At 40.3% G+C, this 23,575-nt stretch overlaps 1 protein-coding gene across 4 annotated transcripts in view; it reads right to left on the bottom strand.

The window, feature by feature from the left end:
* The window catches only part of GRIK1 (glutamate ionotropic receptor kainate type subunit 1), a 691,364-nt gene that overhangs the window by 141,181 nt on the left and 526,608 nt on the right, over positions 1-23,575 (bottom strand). For 2 of the 4 annotated variants that reach the window (XM_082246620.1, XM_082246621.1), the window contains exon 9: positions 20,628-20,672. The exons of the other annotated variants lie outside the window; for them this stretch is intronic. In XM_082246620.1, coding sequence (XP_082102746.1) covers positions 20,628-20,672 — 45 coding nt within the window. The remainder of the gene's footprint in view (positions 1-20,627; positions 20,673-23,575) is intronic. 4 annotated transcript variants of the gene reach the window in all.

Raw genomic sequence — 23,575 nt, forward strand, 5'->3', positions numbered from 1 at the left:
TCTTCAGTTAGTGTCAGTGAGGAGAATCATGCTCCATTGTTGATGTCAGAGAATGAAATATTGCCCAAAGGGCCAGTTAAAACCAAGCAAAGGGCCACATCCGGCCCCTCGTGGTGCAGTTTGGAGACCACTGGTCTATAGGTATGTGTTATGGTAGGCTGTTCACAAGATTTTTCGTCATATATTGGAAGCATGCAATAATTAATTTTATGGCAGTATGGAGCTCTCCTTTAATGGAAAAGAAAACATGAAAAACAGTTTCCAAAATTTGAGAAGCATATGCACTGCAATCAAAATGAGATTTTTTTCTTACTGACTGTCATTTGGCAAGTAAGACACATCAGAGAATGTTTGGGCCAAATGCCACAGACCAACCAGTTGGTGATGGCTCAGAAAGGCAGTTTACAAGGTAATCAGTGTTCACTGTTGCAAAAATAACAGCTTGAAGCCTTGAGTCTTGCCAACTGCACACAGATGTAAAAGCAGAAGTCTGCAAGGGAGGTCTAGCAGGGTGAAAAGATTTGAAATTTAATTTTTGAAATGACAGCAAGGTTTGAAACCGATCTAAACACATTCCTTTATCAGGACTGGTTTAAAAAACTGGTGGCCTAAGAAAATGTGGAACGTGGGGCCTGGATAACCTCAGATTACTGTAATCCTGAAACACACTGGGGATGTCGCCTTTAGCTTGTGAACTGTTGTGAGCATGTTGTATTCTTGTAAATGTATGCGGTTTCTACATATAAGAATATTCAGTAAATTATTTTTTTTAAATTAAACTTTTAACCACTCCAGAACAGGTAAGGTTGGGGATATCAAGCTACAGAAGTGTATTAGCAGGCAATAGAGAAGTTTGCAATGTTTAAAGATGGGCATTATGTGCCGGAGAGAAGTGTGAAGAGTATAGCAAAAGGCAGGAAATGTGTACGGAGGATATGACAAAGGACAGTATGTGCAGGAGTGGCGTATAGAGGATATAACATAGGGTAGTATGTGCAGGAAAGGAGTATGGTGGATATGATATAGGAGAGAAGTGTGAAGGGTACTGCACCAGGCAATATGTGTAGGAGAGGAATAGGGAGGATATGACATGGGGCAGTGTGACAGACCCAACCAGGACCAGGCCTTTTGGAGAGGACAAGGGGCAAGCCTCCTACCCACTGATTATGGCCCATGGAGAGAGCGGATCATTCTCTAATAATGGACAACCACATAATGGACGATAAGAGCGAGTCTTGGATTACTTCTCTGAATAAGGACAATAAAGCTTCCCTTCTGGAGTGGTTGGAAATGTGTAATATTAATCTTGTACAGGTTAATGTTTAGAGCAGCCCTGCAGACTGGGTTGGAGAGGCTCCTTCACTTGGGACAGAAATATTTATCAACAATATCCCTCAAGAGATCTATTAATTACACCTTTTTAGACTACTAGAACATTGTCTGCCTCTTAGGTGTGCATTTCCATTGTTAATGGACTTAATTGAGTCAACTATTGTTTCTGTCTGTTGGCTAATTTGGCTATCTCTTGGAGATTCCTACATGATGGGAGTAGCCTTGTGTTAACTCTACTTTATTATCTAACCATTGTGTGATGTTTTAGATAAATATTTGTTTTTTCATGTGATGACTGACCTACTTTTGAAGTCTATAAAAACCTGTATTTGTTTAAAAAACACCCATTCCTTTGGTTTTATCTCAACATATTGTCTGTGTATGATGCTTGGGGTAAAGGGCTGGTATTAGGTCTCAGTCTGCTGGATGGGTTCGGAGGGCAGGAGGCACTGTCTGGCTGAAGCACCCAAGCAGGGTGCCAAGGCGTTCCATCACAGGCAGCATGTGCAGAGGAGTAGTGTGCATGATATATTACTGAGGAGGAATTCAAAGGATATGACAATGGACAGTATGTACAGGAGAGGAGTGTGGAAGTTATAACAGCATGTAACATTTTTATTTGGTTTTAGATTTTTTTTTAAATGTTTTTGCTGCCATGTACATTTTATGGGGACATCAGAGGTCTGTTAGACCTATGAAACCCCTTTTAAGCCCATCACATACAGATGGAGGACAGAAGGTTCCTGAGCTGCATTCGAGCCACTTCATAAGACTGGCACACTGACCCTAAGAACCCGGATGTGTTTAGCTCTAAGTACTCGTGACTTCTCACTGTGTATAGAGGGGGACCAAGCAGCAATAAGTAAGTGTCACACCCACAGATAAATGGCAAACACTACACACTAGAGCTGCTGGGATGTGTTTACGGCCACATTTCTTTGAATACTACAGAGACACATTGAGGATTACTTTTTTTAGCTTTTGGTTTAAGACATACTGCAATATCCAGCATAATAATGGAGAACTAAGGTAAAAATATTGTTTTCTGGGAACTTAATGTGGATACAGCATGTGATAATACAGTACACTATATGAGTGTGTGCCTAGAGTGGGGGATATCACAAACAATGGTAAAGTAGTATCTTACTGGCAAGGGCGAAGGGGATGGGGGAAGTAGAACGGGCTCAAGTGTGCTGAACTGGAATGTGGCCTTTGAGACATGCCAGTACCTATTCAAGCACCAGCAATATCTTGCTTACCAGACCTATCTTCCAGGGAAACCACTTCAATTATTTATCTTTTCAAGTGAAGCAGAGTATTCCACTACAAAAACAAGGGTAATGACATGAGTGCCTAAGGCTGACAGAACAAATGTTGCTTTAAGACAAAATGTATGTAAATTTTATTACGTCTCTCCTGGACCCCAGAGGTAAAATACCCCTACTAAATCTTAAAATCAACTGCAACAGCCATTACAACCATAATTATGATGTCATGCTAGTCTGCTGGCTTCACCATAATGCAAAATAAACATATAACCATGGAATCCAGTTATAAGAGGGGGACCTCGTTGCCTTGTGTGAGGAGACAGGTACACCAACTGCTTTAGGGAATTCTCACCAATGGAGACATAGGAAATGGGCAATCCACTTTAACCCAAAATCCATTTAATGGGCCCTTTAACCTTATAAGTCACTTTTTTTTTTATTGGTTAGCACACTTGCACAATTCTTATTTTAGGTCTGAAGATTACTTATAACATTCAAAACAATATATATATATGTATATATATATATATATATATATATATATATATATATATATATATATATATATTTTATGGAAGCAGAGACAATGTCAAATAAAATAGTGCCAGCATGATTTTTTTTTTCCTATATATTAACACTACTGTTTATCAAATCTGTTCAGTAAAAAGTACATACATTATTTTTAATGCTCACATACGCAAGATAATACCAATTTTTTGGTAAAATACAAAAGATGAGGTTGCATGAAGTAAATATACAAAGACTCAAAATTGCGCGCACTGGTGAAACAGTGGAAAACTACGGTGACCAAAATTTTCCATTGACAATGTGTTAAAAGCTCATCAATTTAATATAGATAACATCAATTTTTTATAGACAATAGTGAATCAAGGCCCTAGAATAATTGCTCACATAGAATAATATGTGCGGTATGTGTGACGCAATCCTCTATATATGTGATGTCACCTCCCCTCCCCTTCACCTCATCCAATGAAAGAACTCTTTGCATTTATTCAGAAAGCAGAAAGCATTCTCTGAATGGCGACCGTGCCAAGTGTTTGACATCCTGTGTTCAGAATGCAGCAGGACAGCTGCTTGGGATGCTAGCCAGAAGCAAGCAGAGATCCCTGGAGTAGTGGTGCCTATTATATTGATTTCCAGCTTCCAATGGGAATCGACCAGGTATGGTATATACATTGTTACATTGGTCCAAGTTGGAATTGATCTTTAATAATCTGTAAATGCTTTAGTGCACAGGTGCTCTTTAAGCTGCTTTATTGTCAGTTTTATTTCACTTTATGCAGGTTTACATTTTTTAGCACGTTATCATATTTGCTTTGTCCTTGGTACATTTGTTTTCAACAGAATACAGAAAGAGAGTGTTTTAAGACAAAACATTATTTTATGAGCATTTGGTTCCAAATATTATGCAGGATATCTGGTTCACGGTTAAGAACGGCCAGTGCCAATGAGTCCGCAAGGACGCAATGTACAAAACCAGTAATTGCACCCAGTGTGCTTTAATGGCCGTATCAGAATAATTTGTTTTCTCGCTGCTAGAACAAGATAGGGACGTTATCAATGATGTGTAAATTGCTTTTGACATCGAAGCTCTTTACCTTGGCTGCTGAGTTAGTATCTCTCCTCCTCTTTGTAATTATCACTAGGTTCTATTAGACAGGAAATTAGACTTCGTTCACATGGACAATCTGTAACCAAACATATATTATAGTGGAGAGCTCTACAACAGGTCACATGACCAGAGCATGCTTCGAAACCCTGAATAGAAGCAACCATGGTAGAAAAGCAAACATTGCCTTAAAGTCGTACACGAAGGACATCATGGGTAAAAATAGGAAATGTCTTTATCACCCATAGCAACCAATTACGTTCTTTTGATTTTAAAATCAAAGCACATTTCTGGGAACCCCCCCCCCCTACAATATTTCCCACCCACTTCTTACCTATTCAAACTTTATAAAAAAAAAATAACATATATGGGACTTATTTACTTACCCAAATCTGCTTTCATGTGATCCTCTAAGGAACTTCCGCTAATGGATACTGGTGATCCAAAACAGCATCCAAGCCCATGTTATGTCTTTCTGTCACTGCTTTAAGTCTTCAGGACCCTGTGAGAATCCTTTTAATGGGCACTTCTTACCACTAATGGGAAGCATCCCTGTACCAGGGAACGATGTGGGCACTTGAAAAGGAGCTCTGCTCTTCTAGGAAAGCTTTCCAAAAAGTTTTGGAGTGAGTTTGTGGGAATTTTAGCCATTCAGCCAAAAGATAATTTGTGAGGTCATGGACTGATGTTAGATGAGAAGAGCTGACTCGCAATTGGCATAATAATTAATGCCAAAGGGTTTCAGTCGGGATTAGGTCAGCTCTGGGCAGGCCTCCACTCTATACTCTTCAAATGACTGTGTGTCATGCAAGTACAGTGAATGGAAAGAGAAAGGACAACCCAAATTGTTGCCACAAGTTTGAAGGCCCTTGGAGAACCTTCATGAAGTAATCACCCAAAGGTGACACTGAAAGTTCAGCAAAAAAAAAATAGGCAGAGCTTGCAATCACCAAGAGTGTTGGAGATCTCAGCATCAGGGTCCCAGAAAGCTGTAAAAACAATACCTGCCCCAGAAGAATTGGCATTGTGGATATTGTACCATGTACTAAACCACTTGGGTATTGCAGAACATATTCCAGGCATGACTAAAAATCATCTGTGAATGAAAATCAATGGATCCTGAAAAAAAAGCCATGTTATGGATTGTCTTCAATAAAAACCATACACTGTACTGCAATGTAAATGGCCACTTACATGACAGGCTAATGCTGACATAATATGTTACAATACAAATGTTCGATATAATGATTGTTTAAATGAAAGAATCACATCTTTCAGGAACTGATAAAAGTAGACAGTTTTTTTTTTCCCCCCAAAAAAAGATTATTTTGCATTGATGACAAAAGGATTTGTTCAAATTGATTGGGGATTTGGTCAAATAGATTTATTCTCTGCTGTGTCAAGCGATCGTTTTTATCGAAACATAATTTTGGAGGATCAAGTCTGTTATCTAACAATGTTTTGCCATTACGTTTATGAACTGCATTAGTCAATATTATCTTCCCTCGGGAGAATTGGTTGACTCTTCACCTCATATAGCTAATGACTTTAAAGAATTTTACGCAGCTGTTTATAATATTAAGGATAATTCAGTACGTAATAATCCTAAAAATAAACTTAAAAGAATACAGGACTTCCTTGAACAAGCTAATCTCCCAAGATTGCCTGGGGCAGAATTGGAGGAGTTGGAGGCAGATTTCACCATTGATGAATTTAAACGTGCACTTGCATCTGTCCCTTTGGGCAAGGCACCAGGGCCAGATGGGTTTACTGTAGCATTTTATAAGACATTTTGTGAAATTCTGCTCCCCAATTTGACCAATTATGCCAACTCAATTGGAGGCCCTAGAGGCCTTCGACCAGAGACTCTGGGTACCAATATTACAGTTATCCCTAAGCCAGATAAGGATCCTACCTGCATATTGTGGAAGTTATCGTCCCATTTCCTTATTAAATGTTGATGTTAAATTGTACTCAAAAGTTTTGGCTACCAGACTGATGGATTTACTTCCTAAATGGGTCTCATTGGACCAAACAGGATTTGTTCCCGGAAGAGAAGCTAGAGACAATTCCTTGCGTGCTATATCTATTATGCATTATGTTCGCAGGATGTCCAAGCACACCCTATTTTTATCCACAGATGCTGAAAAAATGTATGACCGGATTTCGGCCCTATATTCGTGCCCTACGGCTAGGGTGAGAATGAATGGCCTGTTGAGTGATTCTTTTTCTTTGTTTAATGGGACGAGGCAAGGTTGCCCATAATCACCCTTATCATTTGCAATTGCTTTGGAATCTTTTCTGTCCATGGTTAGGAATGACTGTAATATTAAAGGAGTAATGATGGGTACAGTAGCTCATAAATATGCTGCATATGCAGATGATATTTTATTTTTCATTCAAAGTCCATGTATATCACTCCCGAATCTTTTAGAATCGTTTCAAACTTTTCAAAGCCTTTCTAACTTAAAATAAATTGAGCGAAATCAGAAATATTAAATATTAATGTTCCAATAAAAGAAGCAAATCTTTTGAAACCTCTATTTCTATTTACATGGCATCCAAACTTAAATATTTGGAAATTCATTTAACACCATGCTTATCATCTTTGTTCCAATCTAACTATATTCCTTTATTAAATGAAATTAAAGCTAATCTTAATAAGTGGTCATTGTTTGCCCATTCTTGGGTAGGAAGAATTAATATTATAAAAATGAATATTTTGCCACAAATGTTGTTCCTATTTCAAATGATACCATTAGGAGTTCCAATAGTTTTTTTTTCAAAGATAGAAACATTAATTTCTTGATATGTTTGGGGAAGGAAACATCCAAGAATTTCTAAATTAGTTTTATCCCGATTTCCTCATAATGGAGGCCTTGTCTATCCTGACATAAAAACGTACTATCATGCTATAATCCTGAACCGGATTGAGGATTGAAAATATGCGGAAAATACAAAACTATGGGTACAGGTGGAGTCACAGATGGGAAAGGTGGATTTAGCAGTTATCCCTTGGCTTCCGAGAGCTTTTAGAGGAATTTCACCTTACGCTTCACCATTAACTATTTCTACATTGGCTATATGGGATATGCTACATAAAAGGTTTAATTGGCTATATAACTCCCCATTGACGCCCCTACTCAAACCTAATTTTTTTCCTCCAGGTATGATCGATCAGGGATTTGATCGCTGGTCCTTGAAGGGACCTATGCTGCTTCATCAGGTACTTATGGCAGGTCCCCTTAAACCCATCACGGAGATCTTAAAAAACCAACCAAATAAGTATTTAGATAAATGGAGATATAATCAGCTGGGGGGGGGGGGGGGGTTATACGAGCCTTACCTCAACCTTTAAGAGGTTTGGAAGATTTAAATCCATTTGAGGTAATATTACAAAATAGATTATTCTCCTCCCATGGAATATCTAAATTTTATAAAGCCTTAATAGGGATTTGGTTACCGTCATACCCAGATTATCTTGATAAATGGCAAATAGATTTACAATATCCATTGGCAGATACACAGAAAGATAAAATCTTGTTATTAGCTTGCACCACCTCAATTTCATCAATAATGATAGAAACTAATTATAAATGACTAGCTAGATGGTACTATACGCCAGTTAAGTTGCAAAAAACGTTTCCCTCTAAGTCATCGTTATGCTGGAGGAAATGTGGGAAATTGGCTTCCCATTTTTTGGTGGGATTGTCCGAAAATCCGTTTATTTTGGTCACATGTGGTTGAATATATAGAAAAAATAACTAACTGTGTATTACAGATGGACCCATGGACAATATTATTTCATTGTACCAGGGACCCACCTTATATATATATATATATAGAGAGAGAGATAGATCAATTGTCCCACGTCTTTTGAATGCAGCAAAGGCTTTAATTCCAGCTATGTGGGGTGAGATAGAAGCCCCAACATTGAAACAATGGATGAAGAGAGTAGATGATATACTGTATGTTTGCTGGAAGAACCTTTGTATATTTCTAGAAGAAATTTGGATAGATATACAGCAATATGGAGTGGATGGTATTAATTTAAAACCACATTAGCCTTTAGAGCAATTGTGATTACATGAGAATGATGGATTAATGTTGTAGACGTTGGTAAAAGTTGAATTAAGCACTTCTGAGTATAACCCATTTACTGTTGATTGATGGGCCTTTAGTAACTAATGGATTCTATTTGAGTTTGAAAATATGGGTTACTTTGGATCCACCACCTATGAACAGCATATACAGGAAAAATTATAATTTTTTTTTTTTTTGTCTTTTGTTGTTTAGAAATTTGGATTGGTACAGTATTAACGATACTGTACATGGAATTTATTGAAATAATAATGCCATGCTGTCTGTACTGAACCTAATAGAATCTTTTCTTTTTATTTGTTTTTCTTTTTTTTTTTTATTTCATTTTGTGTGTAAGGTTATATATATATATATATATATATATATATATATATTATTTTTTTTTCATGAAAATTAAATAAAAATGTATTAAATAAAAAAAAATCTCTTGTAGTCTAGGTGCTAGCTTCTGGTCAGTTGAGAATTTGTGTGCCCCCCAAGTCTGTGTGAATTTCTCACAATCCAAAATGAACACGTCATTCAGTTTCCAGTAATACTATCTCAGGTATGTACATAAATGACCTTGAAAAGGACATTAACCCTTTTTCCTTGTTGAGCCTACTTTAAGGCTCCTTTAACACGGGCTTTCCGATCAAGTCCGCCTGTCAGTTTTTCAGGCAGACCTGATCAGGTCCTCCATGCACCCCTATGGAGCAGCGGATGACAGCGGTGACATGTCCGCTGACACCCGTTGCTATCCAATCTGATCCTGTCCGTGAAATCTAGACGGATGGTAACCCTATTTTCCATCCGTCCGGAGGATCGGATAGGATGGGAAAAAATGGACATTTTCATCCAGGCTCCAATAGAGGAGAGCGGGGCTCTGACAGGTCAGTCTCAGCACAGAAAACGGACCTGTCATCCGCCTGCTCAGCGGGATCGGGCGGAAAGCCCGTGTGAAAGGACCCTAAAGCCTATTGTTCTTGCAAAAAAAAAAAAGTATTTGAAAAAGTTATTATTAGATAGAGTAGGGAATGGTTACAACTCCTGCCCATATTTTTTTCTTGCCTGTGGCCCCATTTCCCCTTTATCAAATCTCTCGAACTAAATGCACAATTGCAAAAAAAAAAAAAAACACTTTCCATTAGTAGTCCAGGGAAAGGCTAGAACGTCAGCTAACTTATTAATACTGTCTGTGCCCCCACTAGAGATTATTTCCTGATGTATGTGGTCTGAAGTGCAGGATGTCAAGGGAGATTCCTCCAATGGGTTTGAGGTTTTGGGGATTTCATTCAAGGTGCAGTGCTTACCATGAGTTCAGTCCAGCCAGGTTTAGGGCTTTTTGGCCTACTTTTAATTGAACAGAAAGTAAAAGTTCTACAAATCAACAGTTGCTCTCACAGGGGGTTCCACCATCACTTCCAACACAAAGTAAAATGGCATTAAGCCTCCTGGCTGCCTATTGCAGCGCTGCTGCTCAGGCCGCAAGCTCAAGCCCTTGGTGGCGCTTCACAGAACCACTGTGCTCACATACCATTCTGTACCACTCTGTCTGCACACTCACAGCTCTCTCTTGTGTGGCCCATGCCCTGGCCTGGGCAGGGGACCTCCTGTGTCCTGAGTGGACCAACCGCATGCTGATTTTTGGTAAAACCTAGACACAAGGTTAGAAGATCTTTAACCAGTTTATGACTGCCCGTTGCAAATATACTGCGGCAGGCAGTCGCCGTACATGTACGGCGCTCGCTCTCGGAAGGCTAGGGGGTGAGTGTCCACCGCCGCCGGCACGCTCCCGCCCCCGCTCGTCAGTGCAGAAGCCGATGCAGCGGGCAGGTGGCCTGCGATCGGTCCCGCTGAGAGAAAAGACAGGCAGCTGTTGTAAACGCAGCTGATCGTTCTTCTCCCTGAAATGATCATAGAGCCCATGTGATCCTTCTATATAGGATCACATGTCTCTATGGTCATTTCAGAAGCCATGCCCCCCCCACAGTTAGAATAACTCCCCTAGGCTCACATTTAACCCCTTGATCACCCATAATGTTAAACATTTCCCTTCCAATGTCATTATTAAAGTAACAGTGCATATGTTTAGCACTGATTACTGTAGTAATGTCACTGGTCCCCCCAAAAGTGTCAAAAATGTCAGTTAGGGGTCCGATCTGTCCGCGCAATGTCGCAGTCCCGAAAAAAAATCGCAGATTGCCACCATTACTAGTAAAAAAAAAAAAAAAACAATAAAAAATCTTTCCCGTAGTTAGTAGATACGATAACTTTTTTACCGAAAATATGTAGCAGAAAACAAAATGGCCTAAAATGTTAAAACATTTTGATTTTTACATTTTTTTTGAAAATGTCATATAGCAGAATGTGAAAAATATTGTTTTTTTTTTTTTCAAAATTGTCTCTCTTTTTTTGTTCATAGCGCAACAAATAAAAATCGCACAGGTCATCAAATACCACCAAAAGAAAGCTCTATTTGTGGGAAAAAAGGACACCAATTGTATTTGGGTACACCGTCGCACGACCGCACAATTGTCCGTTAAAATAACGCAGTGCCGAATTGCAAAATAGGGCCTGGTCAGGAAGGGGTCTTAAAGTGGTTAAAGCATCTGGACTCCAGAACCCAATCTGGGAATTGAAAACCCCAGAGAAAACCAAAATTTTAACTTTCTCTGGTTTTCAATTCAATGTTAATTTGGATTTTCAATTTGCATCTTTAAGAACTTCATGTGCCATTTACCTCTCCTTCCACAGTGGCAGGGCCCAGCACTGTCACACAGGATAAAGACAATAAAAGAAAAAACCCTGAAAGTGGTTCTGGCTATACCTAAAACATAAAATAATATTAAAACATTTTGTCTAGAGATATCTTTTAAGCTTTTGTCCAATGCAAAATCCCTGAGGAGCAAACTTTCATTTGCACACAATCCTCATATAGCTGAACCCTAAAAATTGTTCTTCGCTCCACTCGTCATTTCACATTAATTGGCATTCATCCATGATCATTCTATGGTTTGCTTATCAGCAACTGCCTGTACGGAAATGGCACTCCATTTATTATAGCACTCATCCCAGACCAAGGAAAGTGCTCGCTTCAGGTGTAATATCCACATCATAATAATTAATGTGCCTGTTTTATGCTAGCACATATGTCTGCCTTCACATTCACCTAGGCTATTTATACATAATGAATTCCATCTCTTCTCCTGTGTATGCTTCATGCCCATCATAACACACTGAATAAAGTTTAATATCAAGGTCTAGGCTGTCAGTATTACTCAGAGCTGGCTATGTAATGAGACAGGAAGTTGCTGCAAAGCAATCATGCCCACAATATTAAAGCTTGTCCTTTAATTACATAGTATACTTAAAGATGAATTTCTGGTATGGATATTTTTGCATAGTTACATATGCCTTACCTGGCTGTTCCCCGTGGAAGCTGGAAATCATGGCGTCGCTACTACAGTGATCTCCATTAGCTTCAGAGCTTCCCTGCTGCTTAGAGAACACAGGAGGTCGCTTGCAAGGCAAGGGTACCATTCAGAGAACATTTTGCATTTTCTCAATGAGTGCAAATCATTTTATGATTAGACGAGGTTCAGAATGGGTCAGTGACTTCACAATTTCCACCTTGTTCAATCAGAGAGCACTTTGCATTCATTGAGAAAATGCAAAGTGTTCTCTAAATGGTGCCCGTGCTCAGCAAGCAACCTCCTGAGCTCACTATGTAGCAGAGCAGCGACTTGGCATGAGAACTGAAAGCTAGCGATGATTACTGCAGTAGCAATGTCAGCATCATGTGACTACATTTCATCAGAAAATTCAGCACCAATGCGCAATCTGAAATTCAAAATTAGGCTTCATTTTCGAAGTCTGAAGGCCTATCACCTGTAAATCATAGTCATTTGAAAGAGTTTATTCTTGATATACATTTATATGTTATAATCTACAGGATTGTGATCTCCAGGCTTCCAGTCAGCAGTGACCCAGGTTCCTTTTCTCTCTAAGGGCCATCTAGTCACCAATCCTCAGATGCTTAAAGTGAAATGAAAATCTCTTAACCAACATTAACTATTTTATATCCTTATACTGCTACTAGTCTTGGTAAACAGATAGGAAGGTATATTATATTTACTTGTTTTAAAGCTGTGTAGCATCCTCCTAGGTAGGATCTAGGAAAACCATAAGGGAGGCCCTGTCTGCTTATCCAGGGGGGCCTAATTGTTCAGTTAGGCTGTCATGTGTTTCCAGGGTGTCTGTTGAGTTGGGGAGTCTCCCCACTGTGTCCAATGGGGGGGGGGGGCTCCTATTGGACAGTGGAGGAAAACTAACCAATAGCACACCAGGGCTTGTATCCATCCCAGAGGGCAGAATCTGCCGCAAAGCCCCCTGGGAGGGGATAGAAGTCTGAGGGGAACACATGACGCAGCGTCTCTCTCTCTCCTATCATCATGAGGAAAGTGTCCTTGGCAGTCGGTCTAGAGGACGGAAGGCTGAGCTGAGCTGCAGAGAGGGATCCAGTGTGCTGTGGACCGAGTGGAGCTGCTGTGCAGAAGTTTCCAGGAAAGCAGGGTCGTGAGTACTGTAAACTGCCCAGGGGTCTGCCTAGGATAGGGGACCACTCCAGAAGCTCAGAGGGATCTGGGAGCCAGCTAACCAGTAGAGAAGGCTTAGAAAGGGGGTGCCAGAGTCTAAGCCCTGAAGATAAGTGTGTGAAAGAGGGTGCCGGCCCTGAAGCCTACAAGTTTTCAGCAGTGCAGCAGTGATAAAGTAGCTACCTCAGCAAGGAGTGCCAAAGGGAGCTTCCAAAGGACTTTAAGTCACAAGGAGGTGATCAGAAGTCAGTTCAGTGTTAAAAGGCAGCAGGCCAGCGTTAACCGGCATTGACCGGCATCAAGCCAACAGCAAGCAAGCATCAAGTCAGCGCCAACAAGCATTTTTCAGTTATCCCCAGCAAATTGTGCATAGTTGAGCCAAAGGAGTATCCCCCTCATCCCTTCTCCCATCCAAGTTCTCAATAAATATAAAAACCCAAAGATACTGGACTGGTCATTGTCTCAGTGCTCACAATTGGAGAACATGCTTAAATGTGCTGTTGTTGTTAGCGGTAACCCAGGCGGACCCACATCCAGCAAAATGGCTGGGAATTCTGCTACAGTTGTTTTTTTTTTTTTTTACATTACTTCAGTTGCTCCCTGGTTTCTGGCCTAAGCCAAAATTATGTCATATATCCCAGGAGTCTTCATAGGCATTTTTTTCTTTCACCTGGAGGAGGAGTTTTCTCAGCTAAGCACACCCTCCTGCCTGCATGCATGAGCTAAGAGCAGATGGACTAAAGGAAGTAAATGCTACATGAATCATCTGCCTTGCTCAGTCTGGCCTTGGCTAGAAAGGCTAGGGGATGTTTTTCAAAGTGATTTCTCAACAAAATGGAGACATGGATGGATGGGTGAGTTGGCTTTGAATATTAAAAATAAATAAATAGCGTTTTTAGATTGTAGTGCTCAGTTACAGTTCAATTCAACTTTAAGTTCCACTACCACCTACCTAGTTTTTCTACCCTGGCTCTACTGTCACAGAAACCAGGGCAAGAACATGTGAGAGGGTGCAGCGTGGTGCGGCGGCAGTCTCTCACACATAGTCCAATTGCAAATAGAACAAACTTGTATTGTACTTGTAATATAACAATTCACAAAAAAAGCCCAGTGGAAGGCAGCCCATCTGGGAACACTCACAGGTGTACATCAGATTGTAGCAGAGCAGATCTCAGTCGAACTGACAGCATCTGTCTTGAGGAGCGGAATGCGACCTGGTCAGCCTGAGCCTAAGCGAGGAAGTGGCAGATGCCTAGGTTTTTCCTACTCACCTGAAACCTTTCCCTGCCGCTATTACTGTCCCTGGAAGATGGGTGAGCTGTCCATATGCTACCTCACACACTAAATGCACTTAAATAGATTGTGCCATGGGCTGTTAGCATCCAACCAGATCATTCCCCAGTGGCCCAGGAAACCATAGCACAGGGGTGTCAAACTCAATTTCATTGTGACCACATAAGCATTATGGTTGCTCTCAAAAGGTCGATTGCTGGAAAGCAGAAAATGCAGAGTCTGGAGGAAAACCAGAGGAGGGCTGTATTAATCTGCCAGTGTCTGCTGAATGCTGAGACCAGGGAAGGCAGAGACGAGGGGGTGCTGCTGCTGCACAGGGAGACACAGGATCTCTATGAGGAGTCCTGTCCTCCTCTCTGCTGCTGACTGCTGAGACGAGCAGAGGCATGGAGAAGCGCAGGACCTAGTGAAAGCGTTCTGTCCTCCACTCTGCTGCCAACTACTGAGAACAGGTGAGGGCGGAGATGTGTGGGGTGCTGCAGCATTAGGAGAGGTGGGAGGGCCACATGAAGTGGCCTGGCGGGCTGGATTTGGCCCATAGGCATTGTGTTTGACACATGTGCCATAGAGGAACATGTTCCTCTTGACTTCCTCTCCCTCTGCACTGCCGTTGCGGATGAGCGCCACCTGCAGTGGAGAAAATAGACTGCACATGCCTACAAACAGGTAGCTATTTTGGGAATAGTTGAGGTTAATAGGCCACCCAGCCATACACTGATCCAAATCTGGTTCAGCAAGGGACCATACAGTACATTGCCTGTAACATGATCTGTGAATGGGGGAAAGTCTGATCAGTCACTTGATTCTCTTCTGCATTTACAGAATATGTATTAGAAAGTAAAATCAGTAAAAAAAACTTTTCTCATTGGAGGAGAGGGCGGCATGGGGTGTTTCCCCATCAAATCCTCCTTAATGCTGATGAGCCAAGAGACCCAAAGCTTTAACCCCCACAGTTCCAGAAGTTCAGGAGCAGAAAAAGGACAGGGCAGTCCTGCAGTAAATATTTACAAAGAGTCCAGAAGCCTGCACAATGTGGGACATCCTTAATTGCAGGTAAGTAATGTAACTAAAGCTGTAGAGAAAAAAATGTTTTTAGCTAAACTTCAGATTTATATATTCTAAAAATTAAACTCTTTTGAACTGTACCCTTAAAATTCATTTAGGTAGAGTGTTGCACGACCGCATAATTGTCAGCCAAAATATCACAGTGCTGAAAACTGAAAAAATGGCCTGAGCAGGAAGGGGGATTGACATGCCTGTCTTCAAGTTGCTAACCCATCCCCTTTAAGTCTCTTCAACTGTTAACACAATTTGGTCAAACCCAATGTCTGGCCCGGCATGCTACGCTCTTCATGGGGTGCCCAAAGTTGCCCAAGGTCTTTAACAATCCTAGCCATGCCCCTGGTGCTGAGCCATAATGCACTCTAGTTTCCAGGCTTACGTCATTGGGAGGATAAACATTTCATTCATTTTTCAATAATCCAAATGTTCTTGCTAGTAGCTGGTTAATACTCCTCCACAATGTATACATAAGAAGGTAAAAGCATCATTAAACAGGAAGAGCTCTGAGCTTTATCAAAGATAATTTAACCACTGGAGAGAGGTTTGATTAGCAGTGCTGTGTTGCTCTATTGATCACAATTCTTTGTCATAGTCCCTGTACTGCAGCAAAGCTCTAGACACAACTAAAACACTCTGTTTTCAGGGTCCACTGAGTGTTTGGCTTAAGTGCACTGAGTTCCCCATAACAATCAATGTTTTTTTTTTTTTTTTCAGGCTGGGCTAACTTCTTTGCATCGTGTTCAACAATACTACTTTAGAACCAGTTGAATAGAAAAAAAGATAAAGAAAAAATATTTAAAAAAATATTAAATGTATTTTAAATACAGTTAAATGAAGTTCCAGCCGCCAAACCCTAACTAGCCTTAAAAACTGCACCCCCCAGCACATATGCTAACTAATCTATGTATGAAAGATGTCTATACTACCTATTTCCAGCCTGCTCTGGTCCAATCACGTGACCTTTCCTATGTCAGTCATTGCTGCCTATCAGGGCAAGCAGAGAGGCCTCCGACAATGGCTGATAAAGCCTGGAGCGGGGATATCACCAATAGGCCTCAATAGCCAATTCGTTGTCAGCACTCCCACTTCTCCACTGCTTTACTTTCTGCTATAAAAACACAGCCAATAAAAATGTTTTTTTAAATCAAATTTTTTCATCAGTTTAGGCCAATATGTATTCTGCTACATGTTTTTGGTAAAAAAGTTCCAATAAGTGTATATTGATTGGTTTGCACAAAAGTTATAGCATCTACAAATGTATTTATTTCTTTTTTTTACTAGTAATGGCAGTGATCAGCGATTTTTAGCTGGACTTCGACATTGCGGCAGAGAGATCGGACATCTAACTGACACTTTTGACACTTTTTGGGGACCAGTGACACTAATACAGTGAACAGTACTAATGACAGTGGCAGGGAAGGCCTTAACATCAGGGGCGATCGAGTGTGAGCAAAAAAATGTCATCAGCACACCAAGAATTCCCCAGAAAGGTCTAAAGTTCCACTTACATGGTCACACGGTACATTTGGCAACGCCTCGGAGCCACATAGGGCCTCCTCATCAGGCAAGTGAGTGACTTTCGCTCAGAGTTTCTGCGGTTTCCAACCGGTAGTTATTGAATGAAACGAAACGATGTACAGGTACGTCGTTTCACGCAATAGCGCCACTTTGCCGCAGTAAATACACGGTGGCTGGTCTTTAAGTGGTTAAAAGCGGACCTACCCAACATGAATATAGATGCACTGCTCACAGTGAATTTTACATTTAGGAATGAATAGATCAGAGAATGACTCTATTGCATGTTAAAACAGGTCTGTGCAGTGGCAGGTAGGAGAGAGCACAGCAAAGGCTGTTTACTTTCAGACTCTAACCCCTAATGCTATGGGAATCATGCGTTGCGGATGCATAGTGTGTTAAATATTCATCTGTATCACTCATATTTTACAGAAGTTGCAAAAACAAATGTAACAGGCATTAACCTTAAGTTCAAAATATTACAAACAAGTAATGATAAAACTGACCTAAAGCTATAAAACATTTCCTATAGATTTCCATATAAGGAAAATGAAAATACATATTTTTACACTATGTGTTCACCTAAAGTTCTATATGTGTCACCAGAAATAAGCAAAAACACATACAAAGAGGAAAAATCAACATCGACAAATAACCACTATTGCAGATGAGACATGAGAGACAACCTGCAAAATGTAATAATATGGCTTCTACAACTAAAAAAAAAAAAAAACAATCTGGAAATATGGTTTAGGAACTGGAGGCTGAAAAGCAGAATTACTGAACATGCAATCATCTGCAAGAAAAACCATTAGGCTGTTCAGCATTTGCTAGGGGGATTGTCTCTTGGGAAACCATAATGAAACATATGCAGAGATGTCAACCTGACCCAATCCATCTGTGTGATATCTACAGTATCTGTACCTGCACTTATCAATGACATTTAGTAAACATCTGCTCGATAAATGATGTTGAATTATAGTTTTTTTCCCTTTGCATCAGCTGAGTCCCAGTTTTGCAAAATGACAGTGAAATAGATCATCTTGTTGCTTTCTTTTCTGTACATATTTGATGCATAAGGCCCCTTCTGTGTCTTTGTGACCCATCATCGCAGGGAGCTAGTGTAAAGTGGACCTAGCATCAGATATATTGCTTTATTATAAGTGCATGCATGCTAAGTAATGTGTCTGTGTAACATTTTCAGATAACAAAGATCACAGACAGTACTCCACTTAACAATGCCATAATCTGCTTTTCTCTCCAAAAGGATGGCACCAGCTTCGTTGAGGTGTCATCCAAGGTCAGCGTCTACTTTCTGGACTGATATGCTGGCTCAAAGATAACACAGTCATGTAAATTCTGGTGCCTGTGTATTCCTTGGCGCTGAGCTCTTGGTTCTTGCTGGGCCAACATCGTAATCCTGGAAGCAAGGCTATATCTAGAATGTCTGATCTGGGAGAGCAGTAACAAATGTAATCCCTGTTCACTTTGGGCTCTTGGTACTCTACTGTTCAATGAGTCACGTCCCAGAAGTAACGTCTGGCAGGGGGTGCAGCGGTGGTGCAGGAGTGTTCAGGGAACATCAGTATGTATTAGGTAATTAGATTAGGATGATTAGATATAACCTGTCCCCCGGTCCCCCTTATGCCAGGTGTCTCTATCAGAGAACTCTTTATATCAGAGTCCCCCTTTACATCACGCTCTCTATTATAATTCCCCCTTTACATCAGGGTCTCCATCAGAGTGCCCCCTTACATCAATTGTCCCCATCAGAGTGCCCTTTTTCATCAGATGTCCTCATCAGTGTGTCCCCTTACATCAATTACTTCAGCACATTGGTCCCTTAAATCAAATATCTTCATCAGCGTGCACCCTACATCAATGGTCAGTATCAAAATGCCCCCTTACATCAATCCCTCCCTTTAGAGTGCTCCTTTTCATCAATTGTCCCCAACAGAGTGTCCCCTTACATCAAATGTTTGCATCAAAATGTCTCCCTTCATGACCAGTCTTCATCAAAGTACCACCTTACATCAAATGTCCCCATCAGAATGGCCCCTTACATCAAATGTCCCCATCAGAATGCCCCCTTACATCAAATGTCCCCATCAGAATGCCCCCTTATATCACCATCAGACTGGCTTACAGATTAGTGGATTCACTCTCAGAGACGAGGGGAGATTAATTATATCTGTCCCACCCCAGCACCCCATTAGATCGAGGTCTACCAGAAATTAGATAGTGTTAACTCTGAGAGGTTTTGATTGGAATTACACTTTAAATTAGCCAATAAGGGATTCTCATTTGAACTCCACCCTTCTGCACTGAATGATGGCTAACAAGCCACAACCCGCTACTACTTACCCATTGCAAAAACAGTTCCACTATAGTAGAGATTTTATACCAACATATACTATAATACATTGCAATATTATGGAAAATATTTAAAGTGGAACTTTAATTACAAACAGCTTTGCCCAAAATGTCTACTGTGGATCAGTAGATTGATGGATGAAAGGCATCCTATTATAGTCTATGCAGCAATTAGCTCAGGTACTAAAGCTATTATTTGGCTGCAAAAAAACAGGACACCAGGAAATGGGGAAAGTTCTGACTTAATGTCTGTTATTATGCATTTCCATATAGTTAAGATAGCGAGGGGCTGCTTGGGGCAAAGTGGTTTGTAAATTCAGTCACCTAAACAGAACAATATACAAAGGAGGTCAAAGGTCCAAATAAGAAACATTAAACATGAACATCAAAAACAGGGTGTCTACTATGGGTGTGATCGGGAAACAGTAATGTCATTGGAACATTAGGACAACATGACTCCTTCTAAACAGAGAATAGGACAAAAAAATCTATAATTGCAGTTTAATGCCCCCTTTCCTAGCAGATTTTCCCAATTGTCTTAATATTGCAATTGATGCTTCAGGTTTTTTAGCATCATTTTCTGATGTTGGACCATTGAATAAAACAACCTCTGGAGAACGGAGATCCTTACTATACAATCACCCCATGATAGGCCAGCTTCTTTCTTCCAGAATGATTGAAAAACCACCAAAGCTTACAGCCAGTATTAGTACAGCCCATAGCAATGAGATTTCTGCTTTTACTTTTCTTCTTGCACTAAAAAAAACACATCTGGAATATGATAGACTACTAAAAGGAACAAAGCCACTTTTTATAAATCCAGTACCATAAATTAACCTAGTAAGGTCACATAAGGGTGAAACAAAAGAGCTTAAAAAAAAAACCTCAGTAACAAGATTTCTGCATTCCCACCTTTGTGTCCCCAGCCAAACACACAGAACACAGGTGATAGAATGACCCCGGGCTATCTCCAGATTCAAGATCATTGCTCGGCAGACCATAGCTGGTCATGAAATGAGCTAGAGCCTTGCCTCTCACAAATGAACCTATTCCACAAAGGATGATAAAATAAAAATGAACAAGTTAAAGCTGATTTAAACAAGCCTTGGGGCACTTTAGCTGAAGAGAGCCAGTGGAGCATAAGAGGATGTAATGAACACAAAAAAAATAATTGCATTGTGCCTCAGGCAACGATATTTGAGAGCACCAATTGTCGACCACTAATACCTCTAGTTATTGAAAACACATTTAATATATTATCTTAATAATGCCTGTAAAACACAAAGCTATAGGGAAATGTGGGCAATGTGATTATATTTTAACTAGCTCACCTATGTTGCTATATATATATGGTCTAGGTTTAATGATCAAGGAATAATATTCTCGATAAACTGCAATTATTGATGATATAGACAAGAACGGACTGCCTAATACACACTCATATAGGATTATGACACCACATTCATGTACAGTACAAACCTTCTTCCATACTTTATTTAAATGGTTAGTAGTTTCTCCAGCAGCCTTATGAAAAAGAAGAAATAATAAAAGATGAAAATAACTACTATAATTTTTCTCAGTTCAGCAATTATGGTAGATAGCGTACTATATGGTGTCAGTCCACCTGAAAGTGATATTTGAGTTACAGGTGATGCCTAGCAGACTGAATCAGTCCCTGGCATTGTTTATGTCTTGGATACTCCAACAGCCAGACCTCCCAGCTCTAAATTCTGTTTATCTTGGAGTTTTGGGTGCTCTTGCCCACCTTTGTGAGTTCCAACTTCTCCTGTTACATTCTCCACAATACAAAAAAAAAGAAATAATCCAGCAGGAATAGTGGAAACCTCTTATAAGGACCACAGAAGGTGTGTAGACCAAGGAACTTAAGCGCAGAGACCTCAGACAGACAGAGACAGACAAAATACATTTTCGATGGGTTTAACCCCCAAGCATTTTCCAAAGATAAAATATTTGTCCTGGGTAGACTGACCCTTTAAGACTATCATCACCTATAGCAGGGGCCAGTTGTTCAGGAACTACAATTCCCATCATGCTCAATCATGTCTGTGAATGTCAGAGTTTTACCATGCCTTGTGGGACGTGTAGTTCCACAACAGCTAAAGGGCCGTAGTTTGGAGATCCCTGACCTATAGTAAGCTGTTCTTCTGAGACCCAAATTCAGAATTCCCGTAAAGGTCTTGGACCGCAATCAGTGAGTGGGGAATGTAAGTTCTGGAAGTGCGGAAACCTGAACCAAGCATGTGGAACACAGCTTCTTATCCTACTCTATTAATCTGCATTGAATGCTTTTTGGCGGAGACATCAGTCAGTATAGCATTTCTGCTTTTACTTTTCAGGACAGACTGGCAATAAAATAAATATGTTTATAGTCAACAAACTGCACAAGTCAAAAGACTCTACCATTATATCAAATATATTTGATTTGACATTGCTAACTTGAGATTAATCCCAAATCCAAAAGTATTAAAAAATGGGTGCACATTTTTTGAATAATAGGGATACATATTTTACCTGAAAATGGAACTCCTGCTAGAACATTTTGTTTCTTTGGATACCTTATACACTTACAATTCCCAGGCACCACTCAAGTTTCAATCCGCCACAGGTGTAGGTAATGCCCTGAGCACCATCGTCACCCTCCTTAGGTCAGTTCAGTCAAGGTCATTCAACATACCACTTTCTATAAACTTCAATAAACATTATTGAACAGACAGCTTCCAGAGACATGTCACTATTCTCTAACAAATTTAGTCCTCTGCTGGCTCTATGACCTGCCATAGCAGGAGTCCAAACCCGACAGAAGAAGGGTGGAGTGCCTGGGCAGTACCGTTTACTGAAGTTTAAAGAAAGCGGTGTGGCGACTAGCGAGACTTTGAATAAACTCTCTGTTTGCCCATTGAGGAGATTTCTCCTGTCTTCGTATTATGATGACCTGTAAACCTAATTTCAATCTATCAGTACATTTTGGCTGAAGTTCCACATCAATGTCAAATTGGATGGAAAAGCACAAACTGAAATGTAAGATTATTTTTAAGTTTCATAAAATATACTTATTTCTGTTTCAGTGTACCTATTGAAAATATAAGATACATTAAAATATTGCAGTAATGACTCCATTACAGAGAGTGCCATTAGATTATTGCGAACAGTTAAATCAATCAGAAAGTGCATATCAGGCCTCCTGAGAGAAAACAGAAGTGCAGCTAAACTTCTATATACCATAGACACTTGTTTGTAGAAATCAAGTGAGGTCATCTAAGCAATTTTAAAAGTTATGGAAAAGTTAGAGAATAACTTGTTGCATTAAAGAAAGAATGAAAGCAAACATAAAAGAAACAGAAAGCAAAGCAAAAAAGGGTAGGGGATATAGAGAAGGCTTTGCAAATGATGAGGAGAGGGTAGGGAGAGAGTACGGAGTGGACTTGGTCATGGATTATTAGTGGGTCAGCCTTTCTTTAGATAGCTTGGTCAGAGTTGGTTGGTATACAATGGTTGGCATACAATGGTTGACATACAATGGTTTAACCATTGTGGCCAAATTGTTCTGGATTTGTGCATTCAAATACAGAGAACAGGCTATAATATTTTGCTTATTAGGTACCATGTTGTTTTTTATTTGACCTTGTACAATTGTAGGTGAAAGTGATGTACAGGCCTTTGGTTTGCTTGGCTGCAGTGAAGATGATAAATTGTGTTTGAAGAGTTCCTAACAACAGCTTAAAAAAATTGCCGGTAAAAGCACAGAAAAATCAAGTAAACACTGGGTTGATTTACTAAAACTGGGGAAAACAAAATCTGGTGCAGCTGTGCATGGTGGTCAATCAGCCTCTAACATCAGCTTGTTCAATTAAAGAGGAACTGCGGCTGACCTCCCCATTTATTTTATTTTTTTTGCCCTGCTTACCTGATGGTGGTATATGAACATTTCAGGTACTCATCCATCCAGTGGATCCAGCATTGACCCACCGAGATCATCTAATGCCTGGACCACAGCTCTGCCCCGCAATGCCATGTATTCTCTGATGTCATCGAGAGGCTCGCCAGCTCTCCCGGTTTCAGTGGGCAGCCTCTCTATGATGCGCCGATAGGGCCCACCCCTTCCTCCTGTTCTTGAATGAAAGGCTATGCCCTCTGGGATATGTGACGTACATATCCTGGGAGGCACAGAGGGCAGTGTGCGTGTCATTCGCATAAGGCAGGTGACATACATGGGGAGGCGAGGCGGACTTAACAAAAAAAAAAAAGACCTAAACAAAAGAAAAAAAAATTATGCCATATTCCAGCAGGAAAGGAGTAGGGGTGGGGAAGTGGAAGGGTGAAGGTCCACTTTAAGCTTTGACAAAAACAAAAAACTGAAAGCTGATTGGTTGGCACCAGTTTTAGTAAATCAACCCCTAAATGTCTAC

This window comes from Pelophylax lessonae, assembly GCF_965119305.1.
Source record: "Pelophylax lessonae genome assembly, chromosome: 2".
Lineage (NCBI taxonomy): Eukaryota > Metazoa > Chordata > Amphibia > Anura > Ranidae > Pelophylax > Pelophylax lessonae.